This window comes from Carcharhinus amblyrhynchos, chromosome 3 (genome assembly GCF_965287045.1).
Source record: "Carcharhinus amblyrhynchos chromosome 3, sCarAmb.v2.hapA, whole genome shotgun sequence".
NCBI classification, from domain to species: domain Eukaryota; kingdom Metazoa; phylum Chordata; class Chondrichthyes; order Carcharhiniformes; family Carcharhinidae; genus Carcharhinus; species Carcharhinus amblyrhynchos.
This window is the reverse complement of record NC_137326.1, coordinates 123,270,461-123,290,433: the sequence shown is the minus strand read 5'-3', so window position 1 is coordinate 123,290,433 and position 19,973 is coordinate 123,270,461. Positions and strand designations below refer to the sequence as shown.

Sequence of the window (19,973 nt, the reverse complement as noted above, 5' to 3'; positions counted from 1 at the left end):
AGGAGGGAACAAAGTTTAGGGTCTTAGCATAACTACCAACAGTGGGACGATGAAAATCAAGGATGCTGAGAAGACCAGATGAAGAGGGCTAAAAATACCTTGGGATGATCATAAGGTTGAAAGATGAGGCATGATGCCACGGAGAGAGTTCAGAACAAGGGTAAGAATTAAAAATAGAGGCATTGCTTAACTGGGAGCCATTATACATCAGCAAATGCAACGTGATGGGTAAACTAGACTCGATGAGTTGGAATATAGGCAGCAGAGTTTTGAATGAGAATGTGAAATGGAACATGGGAGGCTGACAAGAACATTTGAACAGTCAAGTCTAAGGTAACCAAAGGCATAGATGCAACAGTTGAGCTGAAGCTGGGCAGAGGCCGGCAATGTTATTGTGGTGGAAATAGTGGTCTTAATGCAGATATTGGGACTTTAACTTTACGAATATTGATTGGAGTTGCTATAGTTCTAGCTCGCTAGAGGGGTCAGTGTTTGTACAAAGCGTGCAGGAAGGTTTTTTGTCTCAGTATGTAGACAGGCCAACTAGAGGTGAGGCTATATTGGATTTGGTGCTGGGAAATGAGCCAGACCAGGTGCTAGACTTGGAAGTTGGTGTGCATTTTGGTGATAGTGACCACAATTCGGTTACGTTCACCTTAGTGATGGGAAGAGATAGGCATGAACCTCGGGTCAGCAATTTTAGCTGGGGTAAGGGTGATTATGAGGCTATCAGGAGTGAATTAGGAAGCATGGATTGGATTAGGGGATTACAGGGACTGGGAACGTCTGAAATGTGGAGTTTTTTCAAGGAGCAGCTACTGCGAGTCCTTGATAGGTATGTCCCTGTCAGGCATGGTGGATTTGGTAGATCTAGGGAACCGTGGTGCACTAAAAGAGTTGAGTCGATGGTTAAAAAGAAAAAGGAGGCTTATGTTCGGATGAGATTGGAGGGCTCAGATAGTGCACTAGAAAGCTTTAGATTGGCTAGGAGGGAGTTGAAGAGTGAGTTGAGAAGGGCTAAAAGAGGACATGAGAAGACTTTGGCTGATAGGATTAAGGAGAATCCTAAGGCGTTCTACAGGTATGTCAAGAACAGAAGGTTGGTCAGGGCAAGATTAGGGCCAGTTACAGACAGCAGGGGGAAGTTGTGTGTGGAACCGGAGGAGATTGGGGAAGTATTGAACCAATATTTCTCTTCGGTGTTCACGCAGGGGGACATGAATATAGCTGAGGAGGACATTGGGTTGCAGGGGTGTAAAATAGACAGTATTACGGTTGATAAAGGGGATGTACTGGAAATTCTTGAGGGGCTGAAAATAGATAAGTCCCCTGGTCCAGATGGGATCTACCCTAGGATTCTCTGGGAGGCTAGAGAGGTGATTGCAGAGCCTCTGGCTCAGATCTTCAGGTCGTCATTGGTCTCTGGTGTAGTCCCGGAGGATTGGAGGATAGCGAATGTTGTCCCATTGTTTAAGAAGGGGAACAGAGACTTTGCCGGGAATTATAGACCGGTGAGTCTTACTTCTGTTGTGGGCAAGGTTTTAGAAAAAATTATTAGGGATAGGATTTATAGTTATTTGGAGTGTAATGAATTGATTAGAAATAGTCAGCATGGTTTTGTAGCGGGTAGGTCGTGCCTTACTAACCTTATTGAGTTTTTTGAGAAGGTGACCAAAGAGGTGGATGGGGGCAAGGCAGTTGACGTGGTATACATGGATTTTAGTAAGGCGTTCGATAAGGTTCACCATGGTAGGCTTCTGCAGAAAATGCAGATGTATGGGATTGTGGGTAATCTAGGAAGTTGGATCAGGAATTGGCTATCAGATAGGAGACAGAGGGTGGTGGTGGATGGTAAATATCATGGAGTACAGTTACGAGTGGTGTGCCTCAGGGATCTGTTTTGGGGCCACTGTTGTTTGTAATTTTTATTAATGATCTGGATGAGGGTATAGTTGGGTGGATTAGTAAATTTGCTGATGACACCAAAATTGGAGGTGTGGTAGATTGTGAGGAAGGGTGTCATAGTCTGCAGGGAGACTTAGATAGGTTGCAGAGCTGGGCCGAGAGGTGGCGGATGGAATTTAATGCGGAGAAGTGTGAGGTAATTCACTTTGGTAGGAGCAACAGATGTGTCGAGTTTAGGGCTAACGGGAGGACTTTGAATAGTGTGGATGAACAGAGGGATCTAGGTGTGTGTGTACATAGATCCCTGAAAGTTGGGAATCAAGTAGATAAGGTTGTTAAGAAGGCGTACGGTGTCTTGGCGTTTATTGGTAGGGGGATTGAATTTAGGAGTCGCAGTGTAATGTTGCAACTGTACACTACTCTAGTGCGGCCGCACTTGGAGTACTGTGTGCAGTTCTGGTCCCCGCATTACAAGAAGGATGTGGAGGCGTTGGAGAGGGTGCAGAGGAGGTTTACTAGGATGTTGCCTGGTATGGTGGGGAGGTCCTATGAGGAGAGACTGAGGGATTTAGGGTTGTTTTCGTTGGAAAGAAGGCGGCTAAGAGGGGATCTTATTGAAACATATAAGATGATTAGAGGTTTAGATAGGGTGGATAGTGATAACCTTTTTCCTCGGATGGAGAAAGCTAGCACGAGGGGGCATGGCTTTAAATTAAGGGGGGGTAGCTACAGGACGGATGTCAGGGGTAGGTTCTTTACCCAGCGGGTGGTGAGGGATTGGAATGCCCTGCCTGCTGCGGTTGTAAATGCGTCTAGTTTGGGGGCGTTTAAGAGATCTCTGGATAGGTTTATGGACGAAAAGGGATTGGTATAGGCTAGTGGGTCATTGTTTTTGTAACTGGTCGGCGCAACATCGTGGGCCGAAGGGCCTGTTCTGCGCTGTAATGTTCTATGTTCTATGTTCTATGTTCTATTTATTTGTAAACTTTTCTTGGGGTCAAATCAACAGTTGTCACGAGCAGGAAAACATGAAAAAGAAACAAAAATATTCAGGGGTACATTTAGCAACCCAAGGATCAAGATGTATGATGCTTCAAACATTGGAAGAAACTGGTATCATGAAATTCAATATTGGGTGTCAATTCATATATCTGTCCAGGTGCATCTATAATCAACTGGGATGAAGTGGAAATGGTCAAGACCTACAAGTTTCTACCTGCCCTGGTCCCTCCACACCAATGCTATAGTTAAGAAAGCCCACCAACACCTCTACTTGCTCAGGAGGTTAAGGAAATTCAGCACGTCCGCAACAACTCTTGCCAACTTTTACAGATGCATCATAGAAAGCATCCTTTCTGGTTGTATCACAGCTTGGTATGGTTCCTGCTCTGACCAAGACTACAAGAAACTACAAGGAGCCGTGAACAAAGCTCGGTCCATCACACAAACCAGCCTCCCATCCACTAACTGAGTCCACACTTCCCACTGCCTCAAAAAAAGCACCTAGCATAATTAAAGACCCCATGCACCCCGGACATTCTCTTCCGCCTTCTTCCATCAGGTAAAAGATACAAAAGTCTGAGGTCACGTACCAACTGGCTGAAGAACAGTTTCTTCCCTGCTGCCAGATTTTTGAATGGACTGATTTCATCTTAAGTTGATCTTTCTCTGCACCCTAGCTATGACTGTAACACTATATTCTGCACTCTCTCCTTTCCTTCTCTATGAATGGTTTGCTTTGCCTGTATAGTGCACAAGAAAGAATACTTTTCACTGTATACTAATACATGTGACAATAATAAATCAAAATCATATAGTTTCTCAGGTGAACTTAATAAGCAAGTATTAAGGGCAGATTTAAATTATTTGCCTGAATTTTTAGGATGGGGGTGAAGGCAGGGGGAGGGGGCAGCTTCAAATTCTTGTGTTTTGTGCCAAACGAGTAAATACAATTTCTTTATTTAATTAGCGTTGCTACTGAAATATCAGGATATCTTAGAGAATTTCAAATCCTCTCCATTAATGATAAAGGGTTGAACAGCCAAATTCCTGGAGCTATGCTGGAATTCTCTGACCTTGCATGTGGCTGGCATTATCCAGTACTATGAATAGAGATTTCGCTGATTGCCAAATTCTCCATTCTTGCTGGTAGCAATAGCGGAGTATGCAAGACCAGAGAATTCCAGCCCTGGTGCAGTTCTTCATCCGGCCACAGCAGTGCTATTGCATCTGCTCTCTCACGTGACATGACTTCAAAAAGGGAAGGTGGACTATTCCTGGTGTCCTGGCCAATAATGATCACTCAATTAACATTACTAAAACAAACCATCTGGTTATGATCACATTCTTGTCTACCATTACAATAGTGACAACATTTGAAGATATTGGCTAAATAGGTTTGCCAGGCACTGTACAGACTCAAGTCCTTGTTATTTTAGCTTCGGAACCTCTACTCCTGCCTCCACCACCCCCAAATCCTCTGGAAGATATTTGAGGCAAAATGATGCTTCTACCATCCAACATTTATAAACAGACAATTAACAGTGTGCATCCACTATAAATTTTATATACATTTTAGTGAACGCTCTACACAAGAAACTGATGTAAAAGGAACCCTGACCAGAATGTCCATCGGGACATCAGTCCAACAAAAGAAAAAGGGCTTAATTTTATCATACTGTTTTTCAAAGTTTCTTAACATATCTCGAAGCACTTCACATACAAAAAAAACTGATGAGTAAAAGCACACGAGTAGGAAAAGGAGGACAAAGCCACAAGAGAAAAATTAGAAAATAAATTAGTTAGCAAGCTTTGACTTCCAATGATCAAGTGCAGTGTCAGAAAGTAACAAACAAAAATCAAAAGGTGCTCGATAAAAACATGGAAAACGTTTAAAAGATTGCCTTCTCGCTTATGCCAAGTGAGGCTTCATGTTGGACAAGCCCTATAGCCATGTGGCACCAAATAAGTGAAACAAGTGTTTAAATGAAGAAAATATCTGTCAAAATCTACCTCTTATAAAAAGGTCACAATAATGGCTTTAAATTCTATGCAATGCTAGAACAATGTTTCAGCAAAAAGAGTTTCCCAAAGCCAGTGCCAAGAGTTTAAAAACACAAATAGCTCATAGGTTATTTATAGAGTTCAAAATTCTACAGAGATGCGGATCTTTTCAATTCAGCACACAACATGCCCATTAAGGTTGCTGATAATATCCACGTGGAAAAATAAAAAATTTCCAGAGGTAGCTATCACAAAGACAGTCATCAGAAATAAATTTCCAGGGATTATTCTGAGTTACAAAAATAATGCTCCTTCCGAGTTAAAATCCAGGTATGGTTGATGGGAGTATAGCCATGTCACATGATAAAGAACTCCACTCGTACGGCAACTACAGCCTATTTCCACTCCCAAGCTCATAGAACAGTATAGCACAGAAACAGATCCTTTGGCCCATGATGCTGTGCTGAACGTGATGCCAAATCAAACTAATCTCTTGTCTGCCCTTGATCCATATCCCTCTATTCCTGGCATTTGTAAAAGCCCCTTGGAACACCCCCATCATATCTGCCTCTAGCACTATCCCAGCAGCATATTCCAGACACCTACCACTCTTTAAAAAAAAAAATTGCCCCTCACATCTCATTTGAACTTTCTCCCTCTCACTAAGTGTGTGCCCCCTAGTATTAAAAATTTCAACTCTGGGCAAAATATTCTGTCAACTCTATCTATGCCTCTTATAATTTTATAGACCCATCAGGTCTCCCATCAGCCTCTGCCGCCCAGACTCTCCTTATAGCTCATACCCTCTAATCCAGGTAAACCTCTTCTGCACTCTCTCCAAATCCTTCACATCCTTCCTGCAATGTGGCATTATTCAGAGTGCTGTAGTCCGTCTTTCCTGATATTCAGGTTGGCCACAGCATAAATCCTCATTCCGATTACTCTTCAGGTAAGGATGTTTTTCCTGAATTAACTATTGGATTAAGTTTAGCAGCCCTACAACCAGCAATCCCAATTCTCATCCCATTGATTTGATCTGGATTTGAACTTGGGTCTCAAGATGAGCATCCAGTGCCGTGTCAAACTCACCAACTCTCCTTCTCTAACCCACCCCCACCAAGAGCTGCTAACGGGTTTGGTCAAATGGCAAACACCTTGAAAGAAACAGGGAATGTACCTTCATAAGAATGTTGTGTTCCTTCACTGGAACGGTCAGACGTTCCACCAATTGCACAAATCCCTTCTTTTTTGTTGATGACTTTTCTGAATGTTTTGCTGATCTCTTTGTCTTTCAGCTCCTGGAAAACCTGCAATTTTTTTGGAAAAGAAACAGGAACTGATGTGACTGAGTTATATTACAAGGGAGTCAAGTCAGGCAGGGAAGTGGCATTAAGACCAAAAGTAAATCTGCCATGATAATATCGAATAGCGGAATAGGCCATGTGTTTTCCAAGAAAAGCCAACACATGAGTTATGAACTATTCTTTTGTTTATAACTTATAACAAAAGTGCACTATTCTCTAACTGCAGTGCTCACCTCTGACAGCATGCAACCATGAATAATGTAGTATTAGATTTTCAAGGTCATTGTGTGAATAAGTGATCTTCTTTACTTAGATCCACAAAACCTTGCTGCTGCATATATTCAAACTGTCCACACACTAAATATGGGGCAGCACAGTGGTTAGCATAGCTACCTCACAACACCAGGGACCCAGGTTCAATTCCCAGTTTGGATCACTGCCTGTGTGGCGTTTGCACGTTCTCCCAGTGTCTGTGTGGGTTTCCTCCGGGTGTTCCGGTTTCCTCCCACAGTCCTAAAGATGTGCTGGTTAGATGCACTGGCCATGCTAAATTCTCCCTCAGGTGTACCCGAACAGGCGCCGGAGTGTGACGACTGGGGAAATTTCACAGTAACTTCTTTGCAGCGATAGTGTAAGCTTACTCGTGACACCAATAAATAAACTTAAAGGTTCTAAAACACTGACCTCTTCTTTGTCAAAACATAAATTGATCATGGACAGTAAGGGAAGGGAACAGAGATTTTAATTCTCTGACTCCTGTCTGTAACAAATGAGGTTAAGGTCTCTGCCTCTGCCACCTTTTAAGGCAATGCTTTCAAGATCCTCTCCATCTGCAGGGTGAAACAATTACTCCAACATCACAACTTAAAAATACTCCGATAGGCACGTGAAATGCTGCAACCTATCATGGAAGAAAGGTTAAATCTAATAGAGGTTAGTGAGGTAACTGGTGTCTGAATCATAGAATTGGTTACAGTACAGGAAGTTGTTCAACCCAGTCCACTACAAAAATAATCCAGCAAATCCCATTGCTCCACAAATATCCTCCTTCAGCTTCCATCCAATTTTGTCTTGAAGCCACGATTGAATCTGCCTCCATCACATTCTCAGATAATGCATTCAACCAGTTTAAAAAAGATAATCCCCTCAATTGTGCTGCACCATTCCAAAATTTTGAGTACTCAGCTCCAGTATAGCTGCCCTCTAGGAATGCTTTAGTACAACTCAAGCTCTGTAGCTGGAACAATGTGTGGTGGATAAAGGAGCAATCAAGCATGCACTCCAGAACTGTGCCTTCTGCAAGCCAACCTGGAGAGCAGAATTAACAATGAACTTGAAAGAATCAACCCAAACCCATTCCAGCTTGTAGAATTCAAGGACTACAGGGGAAAATAGACATAGGGCCAAATTTTCCAGACCTTCCTGCTGGCAGGATCTTCTCATCCTGCCAAAGGCAACCCTCCTATGGCAGGATCCTGAACAGTGGGGTTGGCAATCCATGCAAAATGCTATTGACATCAGCAGGACTGGAAGATCCCACAAGCGGACAATAGTATGCCTTCTCCGCCACAAGGAAACAGGCCATTGGGCAGGGAATGGCAGGGCTGGAAAATCCCACCTGCAGTTCAAAAACGTGGTTTAACTAATCTTTATACTTGGGATTCTTCAGAGATAAACAGAAGTATTAATGTTAAGTAGTTAAGCCTTTCACTTCCCATTCAACCCAAACAAAACATTTGGTTAATTGTTCAGTTAAAGGTTGTGTAGAAACTACTACACGTTTGGGAATATACAAAAGAACAAAGAACCAAAAAAAGAATTACCAAACACTGAAAATAAATGCAAGCGTTCACTCACCGAGACAAATTCGTCAAAACTGATCTTTCCGTCTCTGTTATGGTCTCCGACAGTTAGAATTTGTTCCACAATTTCACGCACCTTGTAACCGGGCAGAGGAAGGTTTGCCTCCTTAAAGAGATCTTGAAGCTCATAATCACTGACATAGCCAGAATTGTCAAGATCTTTAAAAAGAAAATGAGGTTAATGCAGGTTAAGGAGAAAGAGCAAGAGAATGAGCAAAAAGGGGATTAATCTAACATCAGTTGTGGGTAAAATGCCAGAATCCATTATTAAGTAAATGTTAATAATTCACTTAGAAAAGCATAGCAAGATTAGAACAAGTCTGAACAAGGTTAGAACAAGGCAATGCTACAGTAGATAGCATTGCTGTCTCAAATATTTTCTTAACAGTCCAGGAGTTAATTACAGCAGCAAGATCATGTCCATACAGCTTTTGTTTCACTAAAATAGAATGGTGGATGAAAGTCAAAGTTCTACAACAGACAGAAATCATACCTATTTTGTTAAAGGCTTCTTTCATTTCCTCCAGTTCTTCCCGGGAGATGTGAGTTGTGTGGTTTTCCATCTTTAACTGAACTAGATGGTCTCCTTTATGCTTTCAGACCTAATTGGAGCACAAGATCAATTCAATACCTTTAATTCTTGAAGGACATACATGGAGTATGAGACAGAACAATCAGTTTTGAAAAGGAGTGTTTGTTTGTTTTAAAACTAGTCATTAACAAGACTGTTACTCATGACTCAGTAACGTGTGACAAATGGTGTGCCTCTTCATAACCTCAGACAGAACATTTGCCAGGTCAAGTCCACTATTTTCCGAAGGTTTTTCAAATAATTTTGAAAGTTGTTTGAAGTGACTTCCCAACATTACAATGAATGTGTGAGAGCGTATGAGTTTTCTTGAAATTGGCCATCTCACCCTCAACAATGCACGTTTCAACCTTCCCTTCAGAGTCAGTGGCCTGAATTTCATGCACCCCAGTGAGTTTTTAGATGGGTGTGGGGAGGGAAGTGAGTGAAATAGAAAGAATGGGATTCCTACTAGCCCACCTCAACCCCCTATGCAGCAATTTTATGTTGGAGCAACAGAGGCATCAGACAGGTCATTCACACACGCCCAAATTGGGATACTTTTGAGGGCCATTTCTTGCCCAGCCTCAATTTTTAGGCTGACAGAAGGATTTCCCAGTTCTGAGGGCAGCCCAAAAATGATTGGGATTAGACTTGAGGCTGGGTTTCCTTCTAACTTCAGGGGCAACCTCTCCCCAACACATTTTCCTTATCTTCCCTGCCTGGAGACCTTTCCTAAGTTCCAGCACTTAGGCTCCAACATCTTCACGAAGCTCCTCTACTGTCCTCTGCAACTTCCATCGCTACAGAGACTAGGGAGCTCCTGGCCAATCTGATTGCATGGGGCGGATGTACTAGCTGCAGCCAACTGATGCTCATTCTAGAGTGAAGTGGCTGTGGGGCAGACAGAGTTGGCAGGAATATGCTGCCGATGGGAAACCGCCACCATCCAAAGTATCCTAGCCAGTATCACACACAAGTCGTGTACCAGGTTGGAGGATCTATGGATTGGGTGCACACGCATTTGTCCACATTTTTTATGCATTTGTTGAAAGTTTGAACTCACTAAGGAGATGGAAAAACCAATTACATTCGAGTAGAGGCAAGATAAAGACTGTTAACCTTCATAAATGAAACTGGGACTTACAGATAAGATCGAAAGTAAATTGATCAACACAGATGCTTAAAAATGCTTTGGCTGTAACTGCTGCTCCCTGCACCATGTTAGGCACAGAATGGGGAACACCCTGTTTCAGCAAAGTTAGCATATTTGTGTTTTAGACATTGCCTTGCCCTTAATGACTTCACGGACTATTCCTGGTTACAATATAAAAGCAGAGTAATGGCTTGTGCTTCTGTAAACAATAGCTGTCATGATGTGGAGATGCCAGCGTTGGACTGGGGTAAACACAGTAAGAAGTCTGACAACACCAGGTTTAAGTCCAACCGATATATTTGATCGAAAGCTTGTGAGTTTACTAGGTTCACCTCTTCATCAGGTGGACAGACTCTCTATTCGAAGCAGGAAACCTCGAAAGCTTGTGAGTTTACTAACAAATAAACCGCTTGGACTTAAACCTGGTGTTGTCAGACTTCTTACAATAACTGGCCAATCAGAAAATTACACCAGACTGAGAACATTTTACTGAACTTGCAAGGGAAACAATTCAAGTGCGTTAAAAATGCAAACTGATCTTCACCGTTACAATCAGGTGAGAAGGGGCAAAACTAGATCCCCTCAAACAGCCTCCTTGGTTGGTCACAACAAAAAAGCTTAAAAGTTTCCTTTTTGCCATTTCCAAATCACGATGTTGCAACTATTTCAGTTGATAAGAAGCCAATCTAACAAGACTTTCGAGTCAAAGACAGAGGGAGAGAGAGAAAATGTATTAACTGCTGACCAAAGCAAAATAACAAAAACGCAACATCAAGCATTCGGCCCTCATGCAGTCATGCACACACCAGAAGGGGAGTTACAGCCCCATAAAAAATAAAATGTAAAACAAAACATGGTTTAGTGTCCTACGTGTAGATTTTAAACATGGCTGTTAAGTTGGGTTAGCTTATTTTTTGGATACAGTCAGATGTAGAAGATGTTGCAATTATTACAAGATCTTGGCTTGCTTGTAGGTTTCGCTTCTCGAACGTCAGCAAGAATCTCATTTCCCAACTCTTGACTTTCTGGGTCCACTTTGAGCCTGTGTTAGCTGTCAGCGCAAATGACAAAATTGGCCCCATGGTGTTTTTCCAAGAGAGTTTTTTTGTGCGACTGTCTGTGGCAGCCATGGTTTCAAGCTCCAATACTGAGGATTTATACTGTCTCTTTCCTAGACATATGTGCTGTGATGGATGTCTAGAATACAGGAAATCACTTTCTCTTGTCACACTCATCCGAGGGCAATTTATTGGTTCTTTATCTTCACTTCGGGACGTGGCCTTGCATTTTAAAGGCAGTTTGCTCTGTTTCAGTTCAAATCGCAGAAGTTCCAGTCGGTTGAAAATTGATAAATCATATTTTCAAAAACAAAAAGAGGCATAGCCTCTTAATACCATAAATGCTAAACTTTTATGATTGTCTCTCACTGGCCCTCAAATCTTTTTCACACGTCGAAAGCAAAAAGCTGAGAGTTGTAATGATAGGGTAGGTACACGGGATCAGTCTATCCAAGAAGCCGGTGGAAAACGCTCATTGAGTCTAATGATAGTTCGTAAAAACAATTGTCTTCATGTTCCTTATTTAACAGATTCAAAAGATGGAAGATGTAAAAAAGTTGAATGACCAATTCTTATTCAACCCATTTCCAACCCTTATACTACCCATTGAACCCAAGGTCCTGACATTTGCTCTGGTGCAGCAGCAGAACCTTTTAATAAAACTCTCTCTCAACCTATAGCTGTCTGGATTCTAGCTCCCAGGAGATCATCACTCTGAACCAAGAGAAAATTGAGCCTTTGGTTATTTTACCCAATGATCAAAACGTCAGCTTCTTGGTTAATAATGTGAAGCAAGTACTTATACAGAATGCACTGATTAAAATGGAAAATAGGACCTGCAATCAGGCAGTGAGCAGCACAAGCTTCACTCAGAACAAATGAGGAAGAAGCATCAAGTACACATGCTGCTGACCTCAATGGGAATGGGAAAATTGTGACTCTTCCACCCAAAAAAATTGCTTCAAATCTTTCATGCAATGGTCCAAGCATGAGGTTCAGCACCATTCACAACTTCTCAGGTACTGAAGTAATCTGTGCCCATATTCAACCAGATATGGGCAACATTCAGCCTTGGGATAACAGGCAGCAAGGAACATTTATGCCACACAAGTGCCAAGCAATGAGCAGCTCCAATCAGAGAATTCAACCATCTCCCCTTGACATTCATTGGCATTACCAATGCTGAAACATACTCCATTACCATCCTGGGGTTACCATTGACCAGAAACTGGACTGGACTAACTATTTAAATACTATGGTTACAACAGCAAGTCAGCAGTAGGGACTTCTGTGACAAGTAACTTACCTCCCAACTTCCCAAAGCCTTTCCAGCATCTACAAAGCACTTCTCAGGAGGGAGCGTGATGGAATACACTTCACTTGCCTGGATGAGTACAGCTCCATCAACACCAGGAGCTCAAAACCTTCCAGGATGACACTGCGCACTTGAATAGCATCCCACCCAAATACCTCCAAGATCTATTCCCTTCACGTCTGACACACACTGGCAGCAGTGCACACCATTTACAAGGCGCACTGCCGCAATTTGCCAAGGCTGTTTCAGCAACATGGTCCAAACCCATGTCCAGTACCACCTAGACAGGCAAGGACAGCAAATACAAGGGAACACCACCACATGCAAGTTCCCCTCCAAATCTGTGTACCATCCTGACATGGTCATTACTTCACTGTTGCTGGATCAAAACCCTGGAATCCCTCCCAAACAGCACTGTGGGTGAACCAAATCAATATGAAAAAACTCAGGTGTGGCAGCATCTGTGGAGACAGAAAAACAGAGTTGACGTTGAGACCAACATGACTTCTTCAGAACAAAGAGTTCCAAAGAGCAGTCATATGGATTCGAAACATTAATTCTTTCACTCTCCTCAGATCTTGCCAGACCGGCTGGATTTATCCAGTATTTCCTGTTTTTGTTTCAGATCTCCAGCATCTGCAGTGTTTTTTTTTTAAACTATTGGCTGGAAATTTATTAAACAAACTCTTACAGGAACTGAGCCTTCTATGCCCATTTTGAGCAAGAGGTCAGCGAGAGCGTGCTCTCCACTCTGGAAGCCCTGGATGAACCTGTGGGGGTTACCATTGCAAATGTCAGAGCAGCCTTCTTGAAGATCAACCCATAGTCTGGATGGAGTACCCAGACGAGGGCACTCAGATACTGCGTGGATCAGCTGGCGGGAGTATTCACAGACATATCCAACAATGTGAGGTCCCTACCTGCTTCAAGAAGACAATCATCATCCCGGTACCCAAGGAAAACAAAGCAGCGTGCCTTAATGACTATCAGCTGCTGGCTGACGTCCATCATTAAGAAGTGCCTCGAAAGGATAGTCATGGCACGAATCAATTCCAGCCTCCCAGACTACTTGAATCCACTAAAGTTTACCTACTGCCGCAACAGGTCCAGAGCAGACGCTGCACTAAGCCCTGGAACACCTAGATAACAAGGACACCTATCTCAGACTCCTACTTACTGACTATAGCTCCGCCTTCAACAATATTATTCCCATGAAACTCATCTCCAAACTCCACGGCCTGGGCCTCAGCACCTCCCTCTGCGACTGGATCCTGAGCTTCCCAACTCACGGACCACAATCAATAAGGATAAGCAACAACACCTCCTCCATGATCATCCTTAACACTGGTGCCCCACAACGCAGTGTTCTCGCTCATAGGTGTATAAGGAGTATAGTAGGGGACTGAGAACACAGACTTGAAAATTGAATTGAAGGAGAATTTGGCCACATGGTCATAGGTGTATAACTAGTAGGGGACTACGTGGCCAAATTCTCCTTCAATTCAATTTTCAAGTTTGCTGACACCACTGTAGTGGGTCAGATCTCAAACAATGAGAGAGTACAGGAACGAGAAAAAGAATCCAGTGAACTGGTGCAGCAACAATAATTTCTCCTTCAGCGTCAACAAAATGAAGGAGATTGTCATAGACTTCAGAAAGCAAAGGAGAACATGCCCCTGTCTACATCAACGGGGACAAAGCAGAAAAGGTCGAGAGCTTCAAGTTTTTAGATGTCCAGATCACCAACATCTTGTCCTGGTCCCCACATGCTGACGCTATAGTTATAGACACAACACCTCTACTTTCTCAGAAGACTAAGAAAATTTGGCATGTCAGCTATGAGTCTCACCAACTTTTACAGATGCACCTTAGAAAGCATTCTTTCTGGTTGTATCACAGCTTAGTAGGCTCCTGCTCTGCACAAGACCACAAGAAACTACAAAAGGTCGTGAATGTAGTCCAATCCATCACGCAAACCAGCCTCCCCATCTATTGACTTGGTATACAATTCCCGCTTCCTTGGCAAAGCGGCCAGCACAACTAAGGACCCCACGCACCCTGGACAGTCTCTTTTCCACTTTCGGGAAAAAGATACAAAAGTCTGGAGGTCACGGACCAACCGACTCAAAAACTGCTTCTTGCCTGCTTTTGTCAGACTTTTGAATGGACTTACCTTGCATTAAGTTGCTCTTTCTCTGCATCCTAGCTATGACTGTAACACCACATTCTACACTCTCTTGTTTCTTTCTCTATGAACAATATGTTTTGGCTGCATAGCACGCAAGAAACAATACCTTTCACTTCATGTTAATACATGTGACAATAACAAATCAAATCAAAGCCAGCTAAATACTTACAATTCCAAAACAAATGTTTAAACTGTCCTTCAGAAATTGTTCACCCCTAATACTAAACATCATCATATATTATGAAAACTGCCTGGATTATCAACTGCCAAATTCTACAGACATTCACTGAACCATCCTTCGCAGCTTTGCCTGGTGTCAGTAACTTTATATTTTGGATTTGTAGAAGTTATTAGTGCCACACTTACATTAAGTAGGCTTAATTAATACTGCATTTAAGTTACTGTGAAAATCCCCTAGTCGCCACACTCTGACATCTGTTCTGGTACATGGAGGGAGAATTTAATCAGGCCAATGCATCCAACCAGCATATTTTTGGACTGTGGGAGAAAACTGGAGCACCAAAAGGAAACTTATGCAGACACAGGGAGAATGTGCAGACTCCACACAGTGACTCAAGCCAGGAACTGAACCTGTGTCCCTGGTGCAGTGAGGCAGCAGTGCTAACCACTGTACCATCATGCCACCCTGTTTAAATCTTGCATGATTATAACATATCTAGCTAAGAAATTTTGTTTTGAACTGCTTTTAGAATTCTTATAATCCAAGATTCAACCTAAATGGAATAAAATAGTACTAAAGCTTGCAACAATGATTAGAAGCTTAATCACTAAACACTTTAGTTTCTGCTTACAAAGTTTGATCTCCTAGTTACCACATTACTGATCAAATAAGATTGGTAGAATTTGACTAAGGAAATGACTCAATTATATAAATTGAACATGCCCATTACAGGCAAGAGTGTAACACTGAAGCAAGTTGACAGGGAGATTTAGGGATGGTTAATCCCAGGTGATGCCCACACTCCATAAATGAATAAAAATAATACTCTTTTTATCCTTTCACCTTCACGTACTAAGGTGTACTACAATGTTGCTGAGTTCAAAGTGCTGTAGGCAATTTACCCACCTCTGGCAAGGCCTTTAATCCTTCAATTCTGCTGTTGACAACTTTATTCAGATGGGAACACTACAATTGACTTTAATCCTGGACAATTACTAGAAAGAGTGAACAGCCTAGGCACTGCTCCGAATTGCAAACCCCCTTCACCCAGGCTTTCATGGACACCAGTTTTAAAAAATTATAATCAAGAATATTAAATTACTTTCCCAGATTATGCTATGCTATAAATCACTTCAAACTCCCTGCACTTTATTTCGAGGCAACACAAATATAAAATCTCACCATGGCAGTTGGAAAATTTGGATTCTCTTTTAAATATTTAGAAATAGGGAAAATGGGATCAGTGAAAGCTGATGGACTGTTCACTAATGTCATAGAATCCCTCCAGTGCAGGAGAAGGCCATTCAGCCCATCGAGTTTGCATCGACCACAATCCCACCCAGGCCCTATTCTCCAAACCCCATATATTTACCCTGCTAATCCCCTGACACTAGTGCCAATTTATCACGGCCAATCAACCTAACCCGCACTGTGGAGGACTGTGGGAAGAAACTGGAGCACCCAGAGGAATCTTTCACAGACACGGGGAGAACATACAAACTCCACACAGAGTGACCCGAGGCCGGAGTCGAACCCGGGTGCCTGGCGCTGTGAGGCAGCAATACTAACCACTGTGCTGCCCAGTCCTTTTAGGGGAGGAAAATGTACTGTCCGTAACAAGGGTTAGGTTTTTAACCTGTGGTCAGGAACCTGCCACTCTCGGGTGAATTCTGGATTTGGATCCCACACCCAAGTTGCAGCACCCATAATGCTTTTTTTTTTAAAAACAAATGTAAATGGACTCTTTGGTTAGGAGCTGGACTCAGCGGCCAATTAGTGGCACTGAGCACCTCAGGAAGTAGGAATTGCCTACCTGCCTGGTGCCAGCAACAAAGGCAAGTGGTAGTCATGTTGGGGGTTGCCACAGCTCTGCCGATTAGCATTGGCATCTCCTGGGAAAGCTGTGGAGGTCAAACCTGGTGGAGAACAACCATGGAGGGATAAGGCAAGAACTGGAACTTGTGCCAGTGCTAATTGGTCCCACAGGTTTGTTGCGAAAACAACTCCCAAAATAAATTTATTTGGGCCCTGCAGGGAAACAAACTAAGTTTATGTTTCAGATCAATTTATCAATGTGAAAAATTTATTACTTTTCCTCTTTTTCTGTTACTCGCGCCATTGTGTGGAGATGAATCTTTACAATTAAACTGAAGCAAAATGTCAAAATATAATTGATAGTCTCACTGGCATGGTTGTTAAATTGCTCTGTATTGTTTGCAGCAAGTTGTACCCTCACTCCTTCCTTGATTTATTTATTTGATTTTCCCTTCAATAAAATTATTTTGAGATACTCTTTAAAATCCACTTTTTAAGCAAGTTTATGGCCATCTGCCCTAATGGCTCCATATGTGGCTCCATGTCAAATATTACCTCATAGCACTCCTATTACATTAAAAGGTGCTGTATGAATACAAGTTGTTGCTGTGGTTTGAAATCAAACATATGAAATTTGAAAATGATTGCTGGCACATTTAACTTCAGCCTATGTTCTTCAATCTTCCTGTTATCTTAGGATTTCTCCCTTCTCTATTTGTATTGTCTGTCTTTCCACTCCACCTTACTACAAAGCCAAAATTTTATTGCAAGGCTGCTCATAATGCAGTCTTACTCCAGTCGTCAATGCAACAGAATACAAATAAAACAAATCTACTGTTGGACTTTGAAATTTTGTGACTCAACAGGGAGGAGGAGTGGAAGTTGCTGGCTAGGAAGGTTTCAAGCATCTTATGTCATTTCCTGGAGCCACCACAGCCTCATGCCAAACTCCAGGTGTGAAGTGAAGCTCAGTTCGGAATGTTGGCAGAGGCACGGGGAGGAGTGAGAAAGGCAAATATTTAATACATCTAATTGCTAAAAGTTATAGCTGGATAATGGAATGTTGCTTCAGTGTTAGTATTTTCATGATTGAAATGTGTTTTTTTTAAAATATGCGCTTTAATTGGAGAGGGAAGTCATGTGACATGTTTGAAGTTGGCACGAGGATTGCAGGCAGCATGGTGGCACAGTGGTTCGCAACACTGCCTCTCAGCACCAGGGACCCGAGTTCAATTCCTGGCTTCGGTCATTGTCTGTGCAGGGTCTGCATGCTCTCCATGTCTGTGTGGATTTCCTCCGGGTACTCCGGTTTCTTCCCACAGGACGAAAGGCGTGCTGTCGGGTGTATTGGCCACGCTAATAAATACTCTCCCAGTGTACCTGAACAAGCATCAGAATGTGACGACTAGGGGATTTTCACAATAACGTCATTGCAGTGTTAATATAAGCCTAGTTGTGACACTATTAAAAGAATAAATTTCTTCAACTGTATTGCCAATTTTTACCAGAAATACTTGCATCTTAGAAGGTTTGTGGAATTTTTAACAACAAACGGGATTCTCAGAAGCAAAAGATTGTGACCATTGGTAAAAAAAATTATGAGTTTTGTCTTGATTATTTGTTGAGATTTTTAAAATCTCAAAAACATCCCACATAAAATAAAATGAAATATAGTTGTAGTTACATAGTATGGCTTTCAGTACAATACAAAAGTAGGTTTAAAAACAAAGCATACACACAATGGTTGCCTCTCAATGGTAGGTTTTGACAGTGATTTAACTTTCATCCTTGCCAAATAGATTTTTCTCTACTACACACTAAATCAGGCTGATGCATAACCTTCGTAACACCCCAACTTCTTGATGTAAATGCCAACTGTGTGTAACCGGCACACATTCTAGTCAGTACATGCAACAGGATATCAATTCAGTAGTTGCAATTACCATCATGACATTCATTCAAGTGTGAAATATTGAGCCTGCCCTTCATGTTAGCTGAAGCTGAAGATTGTTAATCAAACACCAACTCTTATCTGCAAGGAAGGTCTCACTGAAGACACTTCAGTCTCGCCAATTTTTAATTCAGCAGCTTGATGTGAACATGCCAGCTTTACAGGATGCTGTGTTTTGACTGGGATGGGAGGAATGCATAGTTAACTCTAGCCCATTGCTCCACAGCTCACAGCAGAGTAAATGTTAAATTCACTCATCAAAATGGCCAATTGTTTACATTTGTTACTGCTACATTCAGCATAAGAGATCTATGAAACTGCTCTTAAAACAAAGTGCAGTACATACATATTTAAAAAAAAAATGTATAATAATCTATCCCTTTTTAAAATCCCCAGACATGTAGTCACTGTTTAACATAAAACAAAGGAAAAGATAAATAAAGGGTGGAATTTTCCCACGTCACCTGCCCCGGAATCATAGCAGGCAGGACAGCATCATGCAAAAGGTCCGTTGACCTCGGGCAGGATTTTCCAGTTTTGGGGGCAAGCGCAGCAGGAAAAAAAATCCCATCTAAAGTGTCTGCAGAGATTGGCTGAAGGGAATACTTAAAAAGGAGATAAAGTTCAAAAAGGTCTTGGCACTGTTGATCTGACAGAGTTCCTGTCACAGTAGATCTGGAAATCCTTTCAGGTGGAGGAAGAAAACGAGAGGGGCTTCTCTCCCAGTTTGCTTTTAAGGCACTGCACACACACTGGCCAGGATTTTATAACCCTGCCGTGACTTCCCTCCAATAACCCCTGTGGATGCAGTGGGCCATTTAAAATCGACAGGACCATAATATCTTGCGGTGCAGGAGGGGCAGTATAATCTTGACCGCAGAATTTAAAATGAAATGTTCAGAAAGAACACCTCCCAGGCCAGGTGCTTTCAGCCATTTAGCAAGAGTCCCAAGACGAGCAACAGCAGCTTCCTTAAAAACTCAAATTAACAAAATAATTCTTCTGTCACCAGGCTGGAATTCTCTGGTCTCACACACCCTGCTACCACTGCCAGCAAGAACAGAGAATTTGGCACTCAGCCAAATCTTCATTCACAACAGTAAGATGGGAGAATCCCTGCCTCGAGCTGGTTCAAAAAATTCCAGCCCAGGTGCCCCACTGGTAATCTAGCTAATGGCATGTGACTTCTGGAGGAAGTGGAGAGAGATTGTCCAAAACTCAATATAATTCCAATGGCTTTTTCTTTAAAAAAAAGCATATTCCTCACAGTAGGGAGAGACTTAATCAACTGTGTGCTTTCATAAGAGAGTCAGGACAGGTATCCTTACCTGCAAAAACCACAAAAGTTCTCTTTTCTGACATTAAGTAGCTATTCATTTTATGTTTCTGCAACGCGCTTCTCAAATTATTTTCCCTTTGGCTGTCTCACACATAACTAGAATCTTCACACAAAGAGCAGCAAGGTAAGTGTTTACAATGCCAGGAGTTGAGAGTTTGATATCAACGCCCAGTTTAAAAAGAGGATATGATGAATCAAACAGCTCAAAAATAACTAGGGAACCCGACAATGTTTGGTGAACACAGACTAGATTTCCACGACTCCCAGGTATAAGGCAAAGATGGCTGAGTCCATGAAAAGATCAACCATGATCTTATTGAATGGTGGA

At 42.2% G+C, this 19,973-nt stretch overlaps 1 protein-coding gene across 5 annotated transcripts in view; it reads right to left on the bottom strand.

The window, feature by feature from the left end:
* LOC145341098 (plastin-1-like) overlaps positions 1-19,973 on the bottom strand; it is a 123,972-nt gene that overhangs the window by 46,084 nt on the left and 57,915 nt on the right. For 4 of the 5 annotated variants that reach the window (XM_080185945.1, XM_080185946.1, XM_080185948.1 and 1 more), the window contains exons 2-4: positions 8,568-8,676; positions 8,070-8,233; positions 6,086-6,215 (exon numbers count right to left, since the gene is read on the bottom strand). In XM_080185945.1, the coding sequence (XP_080042071.1) occupies positions 6,086-6,215; positions 8,070-8,233; positions 8,568-8,637 (364 nt within the window). In that variant the 5' untranslated portion in view covers positions 8,638-8,676. Of the gene's footprint in view, positions 1-6,085; positions 6,216-8,069; positions 8,234-8,567; positions 8,677-13,091; positions 13,113-19,973 lie in introns of those variants that run through there. The other variant, XM_080185947.1, reaches the window with a different exon arrangement.